Raw genomic sequence first — 10,032 nt, forward strand, 5'->3', positions numbered from 1 at the left:
AGCTTTATGCTATTGCAGAGTGTAAGTAAGTATACACTTGTATGCCTGACATACATCTGGCACAAATGTTATTATTTTTGAGTAGGCTCCATCTCAGGATTTGTCTGACAGACCATATGAATGCAAATATACATTTTCTTGTGTGCATTATTTCCTACGTATGTTCGTATGCATCCAACTCTACATGATCCCGTCAGTGCTCTCTGTAAAATAGGTCAAAAATGTTCACAGTTAAATACAACAAGTCTTAGAGCACATAAGTCATATGACTACAAAGCACATGGCAAATAGCTTTAGCATTGCCATTGTTTCTGCTTTGCAAGTGACAACCAATATGTTATAGAAAACTAACAAAACGTATTCAAGATAAATTTCTATGTGACAATGTGTGAAACTATTATAAATACACCAGACATTATAAAATTATAATAATAAGTCTAGATATAAATAATATAAATACATCACATTTAAAGCTTAAGATTCCAAACTTTTACTCACAGGATCCACAATCTGAGTATTAAAACGCACAGATCAACATTCTTACCAGTCAAAAATTTAAGCATTATATTATATATCTTTAAACACTGCAATTTTACACACAATATGTAATTAAAAAAACATGTGTTCCATATTTCTGTATATTTTTACTTTAAATGGCACATGACAAGATAAATTGATAATATATGTGAAATATACATATTTTCATTGCCCACCTTATACACAAATCATTAAATAAATTATGTTTGGTTATTAGAGACTAAATATAATGTATATATGAATGTATGTACATATATACATACAGGTACCTGGTATGGACTCTATTATCTATTGGGACCTAGGCTCTCCATAATTTGAAGCACCATGATGCACCATGCCTTAAATTTACTAAAATGCATTCTGTATTTTGGAACTTCCTGGATAATAGATTCATGGGGAGAGAGAGAGGGAGAGAGAGAGAGAGAGAGAGGTGCAGTGAGAGACAGGGAGAGGGAGAGGGGTAGGAAAAGAGAGAGGGGGAGGGAGGGAGGGAGGGAGGAAGGAAGGGTGATATAGACAGAGAGAGAGAGAGAGAGAGAGAGAGAGAGAGGGAGGGAGGGTGATATAGACAGAGAGAGAGAGAGGGAGAGAGGGGGAGGGAGGGAGAGAGGGAGGGAGGGAGGATGGGTGATATAGACAGAGAGAGAGAGTGAGAGAGAGAGGTGCAGTGAGAGACAGAGAGAGGGAGAGAGGGGGAGGGAGAGAGGGGGAGGGAGGAAGGGTGATATAGACAGAGAGATAGAGTGAGAGAGAGAGAGAGAGAGAGAGAGAGAGAGAGAGAGAGAGAGAGAGAGAGAGAGAGAGAGAGAGAGAGAGAGAGAGAGAAAGAGAGAGAAGATGAATTATATGCCTCAGTATAATAGCTTGATCTGCATTAAGTTTCAGATTTAGCCACTGGTCAACACCTAATCTACTATTACTCTTATCGCTGTTCTCAGCCTCAAAAATTTTATTCCCAAAGCTTTGTATTTTACTACCTTTTCTTAGAGAATTATAGCAGTAATTGCTACTTTAAGCTGCAGATATAAATTGTTGGGTTCCACAATTCCCCCTCTTTCATAAGCTGTGAAAATAGCAAATCACAGCAGAGTCGTGTACCCACCAATACTATTATTTCACTTAAAGCCTTCACAGCAAGCTAAGAATCCCATTAAAATGTTTCACGGCAGCTGTAGACTCTTGACAGAAATTCCTCTGAAGTATTTTCCTGTTTGTCTTGTAGCTGACTTACCATTAAAGCTAATTACTCTGGGGCCATTGTCCTTTATTATACACTTAGCGTACATCTAAAAGGTTTGGATTAGCAACAATCAAAGGCATGGTTTGCAGTCAGATGCAGATATGTCAAGCAGAGGTAATTAGAAAAGATACCATGAAAACAACACAAGTCATATTAAATAGCATGTTCACATCCCTAATTTACTTCAATATCTAACATTCAGCAACATTTAAAATATGCTAAAGTGGCAAGTTCAATTCTAAATAAAGTCTGTTGATTGTGCTTTCTTTTTGTTTAAGAAGGCATAATAAGATCAGCACTATGTGATTCCCATTGATACCAAGTACTTGTTCTGCTTTTACACATTTTTTTGTTTTCTCAGGTAGAGTGTGTTGATGTTATACTTAATGTGAACAGAATGAATTGCAGATATGGCTTAGTCCTCAGTGTCAAAGCCAAAGCACAACGTTCACACTAATGAAAACACAAAACCATTTGATGAAGCTGGAACAGCTTTTTCATAAACAGTAAAAGGCAATTATACTTCCTTCCCTGCCTGAGATTTCCCCTGGTTCTTTTTAAGTACTACTATTATTTCCCACACATTTGAAAAGAAATCACATACATCAAGCTATGTATACTTTATTTAGTGTGTGTGTGGGGAAGGGGGGTATAATGGTGCACACAGAGTGTATATCATAACAGCAATAAAATAAGTAAGTTATTGTTTATTTACTGTAGCATATACTTGACAGCTTATCATGGAGTGTTGACTGTTTTGTTTTATTTATCTATGTATGCTTGTATGTAGGTAAGTATGTATGCTGTTATTTAAATTGATCAAGACTTGTGGCTGCATTTTCAATAGAGTTTATTGCAGAAATGTAAGGGAAAAAAATGGAGAGGAAACATACGCTATGTTTTACTTTATTGCATCTAATTATTTGGTCAAACAGTGTGTATATTTATATAGGGTGATGTAACTTACTGAAAAAGATGTACTCTGTATAACTGCTCCATATTTTGTCATCCCTGTACTGGTTTACGAAGGCTGCCGTTCCAGTTGAGTTGCACGCTACCATGTGAAACCCAGCTTCAGAGAGCCTGTCAAAAGCTTGCTCCAGGTAAGTGAATTTCAGGTAGAACCTAGACGTGTACTTTTCTGGGGGGCGATCAGGGTCTCTACTCTCATTCAAGGTTTCTCCAAAAACTTCTTTGGCTAAAGCTATTCTACCACAAACCATAATCCTGGCAACTCTTCTGAATTTGGCATCAGCCTGGTTATCTCTGACCATGGTGTAGGAGCCTCTGTAGCCTATAGTGATGAAACCAGATTTCTTGTCCAGCGCTGCAGACCTGATCAGGTCACTGCTTTGTGAGTTCTCTTCAAGATCACTCTGACAGCCCTCATCATTCAGAGAACTCTGCTTGGTCACTTTAGGCGTGAGCATTTTCACCAGGTCGCTGAGCTGGAAATACTCAGCTTCCTTTAAAAGTCTTTCCTTCTCTGGGAAGTGATCTGGGAGAGAAAGCTGCTTATCCCGCAGATAGTCCAGTACATACCTAAAGAGAAAGCCATCCCTGTCTATGAAGAATCGTGCCCTATTGTCTCTGGGCAGCTCCTTGACGTTGTTTCTACAGAACATACTGTACAAAGTGCTGTCCGGAACGCTGGTAAGCGTGGAATGTTTTGTCACATAAACTTGGCCACCCACGTTCAGCTCCACCACGTCTGGAAAGGGAAAGGACATCTCGCTGATAGGGAGGATTGTATCTTTCAGAGCCATATCTCCACATCAACATGCAGAAAGTAATGCCTCGTAATAAACAGAGACCAGTCTCTGTAATATTTCTGGGACTGTGCCCCTGCTGTCAAATCGACGACTAATACACTAATCTGAGCGAGAAACAAGTGACTTCTATTCCGACCCACAAGTGAGCAACTATCAGCACCAGGGACAGCGGCACACAGCACTCAGCACTGAGAGCACTGAGCTGACGTCGCTGTGCTGGAGGCTGGGCTTCGGGAACTTTTTCCACATCTGTCTTTTAAAGGAGCAGTTTTCAGTTACGTAATCTTCTTGCTGTGTGTCCTCTAATGCCTTCAGTATATTAACCCATATCTATTAATAAATACTACTTATATCCTAAGATTGCAAGTTAAGTCAAATTTGCTTTGCTGGCATGACAATATCGTATATAAAATTATTTTGCAAAGTTGTTTTTGCATAATCTATTATATTTCATAATCTGTGGCTATAGTGTTTTCTCTAAGTGACTATAATTTGTATTACATAAGTATGTATACATTTATTAAAGGTGCGTGAATCTAAGGTTACAATATACTATACAGATTTGTCAACATTTGTACACTAAAAAGCTATATAAAATACAGTTTTATTTGTGATTTAAGGCAGCTATAACAGAGTGTAAGAGAGTAAAAGAGTTTTCGCTTGTAAAGTTACTATTTTTGTTAATTTATGCGGTCAATAAAATATAGGATTAGGTTCTGTCTACAGCAAGGGGGAAAGGTTTGAAAACCCCAACACTGGGTCAGAACTAACCAAATCTATTTAAAAACTGGCCCTAGAAGGGTGTGGGTAAAAGTCAGATTCTACCTAAAATTCACTTACCTGGAGCAAGCTTTTGACAGGCTCTCTGAAGCTGGGTTTCACATGGTAGCTTGCAACTCAACTGGAACAGCAGCCTTCGTAAACCAGTACAGGGATGACAAAATGCCAGATCCACACAAAAAACCGGACCTACACAAAAATCTGATCCACACTTCATTCACACAAAAAGCCGAATCCACACAAAAAGCCAGGTCAACACAAAAAGCTGAACTACACAAAATTGCTAAATCAATACTAAATTCACACAAAAAAAGCCAGATCCCTGTAAAAAGCCAGACCTACACTAAGTTCACACGAAAAGCCAGATCCATACAAAAAGTCAGTTTAACGCAAAAAACTGGAACCACACTAAAAAGTGGATTCATACTAAATTCACAGAAAAATCCAGATACATGCAAAACATCGGATCCACATTAAATTAACACAAAAAGTTGGATCCACACAAAATGTCAGTTACTGTTTAGCATGTGAAGTATAGGGCAATGATGTACTTACAGTAAATAGTATGAAGGGAAATCTGCTTACCCTTTGTGTGATCCCAAATATTTTGCAGCATCATCACATCATCATCATCACCATTTATTTATATAGCGCCACTGATTCCGCAGTGCTGTACAGAGAACTCACATCAGTCCCTGCCCCATTGGAGCTTACAGTCTAAATTCCCTAACATATACACACATACACACATACACAGACAGACAGAGAGACTAGGGTCAATTTTCATAGCAACCAATTAACCTAGCAGTATGTTTTTGGAGTGTGGGAGGAAACTGGAGCAGCTGGAGGAAACCCACGCAAACACGGGGAGAACATACATGGTCAGGAATTGAAGTCATGACCCCAGCGCTGTGAGGCAGAAGTGCTACCACTTAGCCACTGTGCTGCCCCATAATAGCATAATGGCATTTACATACATACTGTATTTATCCAACTAGTCTAGGTGGTCAAGAAACTAACTTGCCAGTCCTGGGGGTAAATGTATCAAGCTGCGAGTTTCCAGCAGTTTTGAAAAGTGGAGATGTTGCTTATAGCAACCAGTCAGATTCTAGTTATCATTTATTTAGAACATTGTACAAAATGACAGCAAAAATCTGATTGGTTGCTATAGGCAACATCTCCACTTTTCAAACCCACCAGGAAACTCGCAGCTTGATACATTTACCCCCTGGTGTAGAGAGAAGAAAAGAGGGGCATGCAGTAAATTCTGGGCACAGTTGCCAGTTGGTGTTATTTCTACCTATCAGGGTTGGTTGGAAAATGGCAGCATGGGTGCTGTGCACTGACTAGTCATTGGTAATAGTTTTCACATAAGAAGATTAAAACTCAATTGAAACCAATATTGTACAGCACCACACAGATACAGTATGTAACACTATCTCAGAGGGATGCAATGTGTTGCACCCTCCTACAAATGGATCATGTAAGACAGTGTTTCCCAACTCCAGTCCTCAGGGACCCCTAACAGTGCAGATTTTCCAGATCACAAGTGAAATAATTTTACCACCTGTGGATCTTTCAAAATATGTCAGTCAGTAATGAGTACACCTGTGCTCCAGCAAGGAGATATTAAAAACATGCACTGTTAGGGGTCCCTGAGGACAGGATATGAGGGAACCAGGGATGTAAGAGTTTGCTCACATAAATGACTCTGTTGTACATCTAGTACACTATTATTACACTAACGTTTACTAACCTTCTCAGAAGCTTCATGTTTCCTTTTGACTCAGAGTTGATTGTATTCCTCAGGGAGTTTTGCTGATTACATTTGCTTAACATAAACATAAGGGATTGAGGCTTAATACACTTATTAGCATCTCCCGTAATGATAGTTTTTCACTGTGTGTAAGCATATTTCCTACACCCAGAGTTGCTTTAAGACATCAGTTGGTTTAGTTTTCCTGTGAGGCATACAAAGCAAAAACACATTTAAAAAAATATTTTCTTTGATACAAATTATACTATGGGGGTTTCTTACATTTTCAGAATCTGCGCATTGAAGAAGGTCAGAGCTTGATTTCAGGTAAAGTAAGGGCTATGTAAAAATAAGGACTATAAATAATTCAAATAGTGTAGATGGTCTATAGTTACCTAGCCAACCACCACTAAAGTTCTGTCAAAAGTGAAGGTGCTATGTGTTCACCAAAGCATGTCCCACTCAAGTGCAGTCTGAGCCCCCCTCGTAATTGCACTTAGATCCACATAGATGTGACAGTCATATCAATAACAGAGCTCAGAAGCTTGTTTCAACTTTAATCTCTGTTGGTGACTTTATCTTTCCTTCACAGGCAATCCTTAGACAAATAGAAAGAAAAGAACAATAGTCGCTAATGGTGTATTGCCCTTTTAAACAATCTCTTTATTAAAACTTTAAAAATGGACACTCACATGTAAGTAGCAAATAGCAATTATACTCCTACCAGAAGCCACTGAGAATGAAAACATTTGCTGAAATAGGGGCATATGCAATTGGCCGTGTTACTGTCAAAAGTAACGCATCTTGTGCACTATTACCGGTATTACGGTAATAGTGCGCGTAATTACCGTTATTAAGGTACCTTTAACGCCGGCTTTCAGCTCGCAGCTCAGGGAGCTGTGAGCTGAAATTCAGGTTAGAATTACCGTAATAACGGTAATACTTTTAACGCCACGTTGCTTTTGTGAGTAACATGGCTAATTGAATATGCCCCATAGAGCCCCGGGATTATGCGCTGCAGATGGAAATTATGCTCCATTCGCTACTGGAACCAGTGTAGAAACGTATTTGTTCCCAGCCAATGTGTTTCACCCCTTATCTGTGGTCTTTTTTAAGGTAAGTGGGAACTAAAGTAATCGCTGTATTTTTATCATGAGCTCAACCAATCAGCAGCAATATATAGGTTTCCATGGTAACCGAAAATGAAACTTCTTTATTCTAATATTGTATCACTGTACATGTAAAAGATCCCATGATTACACCTTAATTGTGCACACAATCTTCATATTCTGTTCCTGGATACGCTCATTACATTACCATACTCTTTTACACTTTCCCTCTTATTACATGCTAACTTCAGTTCTTTAAACCTAATTTATTATATCTCACAGAGTTATATATAAAATATATCCTGTATCAATTATAAATTCATATTCACAGTGCAGATAAATATGTATAAAGACAAACCATACCAATACAACTTCAGGGCTTAATAAACCCTTCTGTGCAAAATCACTACTTAAAATGGCTGACCTCATACCATGCTTTGTTGAGAGCCCATGCTAACAGCATGTGGCTCCCTGGTGGCCATTTTTTAATCGCCTGTTTTATACCACTAAAGATATGTGGCTATAAAACAATGGGATCTTTCAACTATAGCAACTGGCCCAGTTCTTAAGTTATTATACTATACAACCAGTTTTCGCATTTTTCTTATTCAATCTCCAACAATACATTACAATACAACACTTACAAGCCCACCACAAATATTTCTTTATCCAACAGTCTCACAGGTTATTAACACAAAACCATGTAGTCTGTATCTTTATTTAGCAGTCATTACACATTGTCCACTAATCTCCCTTTGGTCTCACAGGGGGGGGGGGATGTCTACAACACACGTATATCATAGACACAGTCAAATACAATGTAACTATCTTTCCCAAGTAAGAATTTTCAAACAAACTTATTTAACTTATCTTATTTAACTTATATCTTCCTAAATAACAATACCTAACTGTATCTCTTACTAGTCAATCACTTACAAGCGAACACTTCTTAAAAGCTAGACCGCATGGCCTAGGACTCTGTCGGCCATTTTTAACAAAGACACCTTTCTGCAGTCTTCTTACAACACAGATATCTCACACATTGAGAATGGGAATATCAAAAACAAATACAAATAATGGCTTCATGCAACACAAGTGTTATCTCCCACAACAACCTGTTTGCTAACTTCCATCTAATATCACTTAACAATCTTCACTTAATCACAAACAATGTAAAGACATCTATTTCAAATCTTTACACACTATGTATTTAACAACTGACAATCTATAATATTATAATATCACGGCCACAAACATTTCAACAAGCCAAAGACAATTCCATTCAGACATCACATCATTACTGGCCAAATTATGTGATTGTTCCAATATACCAGACCTCCATGTTGTCCCAATGTAGCTCCTATTGTTTATAGCTTTACTATTAAAGAACTGACAATAAATATTGACAATATTTCTCATATCAAGTCTATTTCCTCATGTTCAAAGTATTACTAGAGCCCCAAAGGGCCCATTCTATACTTCTCTGTTCTTGTGTCTTGAGAGGGTAAAAACTGTGTCTGTTTCTGTGAACAGTCTTCTCCCCTTGTCTTAATAAAAGTTCATTACAAAAACTCTGTGGGAGTAGCTAATGCAGATGATTGGAAGCCAGGTCCATTCAAATGTAATGTATTTGGCTTCACGGTTCTCTTTACAGAAACGCTACGTGCCATATAATGTGGGGGAAGGGATTGTCCAGGGAAAACAGTTCTTTTTTGATAATGGCTAAAACGAGATGGAAAATGTTTGATTATATATAACTTTTTCAGTACACATAGTGTTTTACTATAGGACCCCATTAAATCTAGAAAATAAACCACTGTACAAAGAGTATATATCAAGACATAAAACTGATTGATAACCAAGATCCACTATTTCCGTTGCCTCACACCAGTCTTTGCAAATATACTCCATAAATGTAGTGACTTCTGAAGACTGTATGACTTCTAAAAAACATACTTTCATCATATCTTATATCTTATAAGTGCTGGTAATTCTTATGTAAAGATAGCCCAGCTAAAATAAGGGTGTGTACTAGTGCGAGACTATTGGGTAATTTCCCATAATTCAAATTGTGATGTTGATTTGAAATGTACATAAATAATATGGTGTGAGCCACATAAATATATCTAGCTGGAATGGTCAAAATGATTCTTAACGAAAACCTACTATGATATTTTGGAACAAGATAGGGAGCCTAAATTCTTTTACTAAAAACCCTTATGGGCCTGAGTCATTAAGGAGGGTAAAGCAAAAAACAAGTAACTTTGCTCCTTGACAAACCATGTTACAATGCAAGGGGTGCAAATTACTTTATTATTTTGCATGTAAGGAAATACTGGCTGCTTTTTCATGTAGCACACAATTACTTGATAGTTTTATTTTTACACTAAAATTGAAAGTTGATCTAGGACATGCCTTACCCCAACTATAAATCTGTCCCCACACTAAATCCCCCCCCCCTCCAATGCAACATGGTTTTGCCAATATGCAAATTTACTCCTTGCTTTGATCTCCTTGAGGAATCAGGCCCTATATGTGCAGATAGTTGCACTAATGCAATAAAGACTCATGATATCACGAGATTATTAGGTAATTCCCAAGACTCAAAATTCAACGTTGCCTGGAAATGTACATCAGCAATGTAATATGAGCCACACAGATGGATCTGACATCTATAGAGAAATAAATTAGAATTATCCAAAGAAATACTGCTTATTGGATGATCTTAGTCTCGGGCAAGATAAAAGATATTAATCTTCCAACAACATTTTAAATCATTATGTTAAAAGTAAGTAGAAATGAACTCACATGACATATGTTAACAATAAATGTATGATT

The 10,032-nt window shown here is 37.7% G+C and overlaps 1 protein-coding gene across 1 annotated transcript in view; it reads right to left on the minus strand.

The window, feature by feature from the left end:
• KCTD8 (potassium channel tetramerization domain containing 8) overlaps positions 1-3,725 on the minus strand; it is a 113,617-nt gene extending 109,892 nt beyond the window's left edge. The window contains exon 1 of the mRNA XM_075195148.1: positions 2,745-3,725. Within this exon, the coding sequence (XP_075051249.1) occupies positions 2,745-3,543 (799 nt within the window). The 5' untranslated portion in view covers positions 3,544-3,725. The remainder of the gene's footprint in view (positions 1-2,744) is intronic.
• Positions 3,726-10,032: the final 6,307 nt, after the last annotated feature.

This window comes from Mixophyes fleayi, chromosome 1 (genome assembly GCF_038048845.1).
Source record: "Mixophyes fleayi isolate aMixFle1 chromosome 1, aMixFle1.hap1, whole genome shotgun sequence".
NCBI lineage: Eukaryota > Metazoa > Chordata > Amphibia > Anura > Limnodynastidae > Mixophyes > Mixophyes fleayi.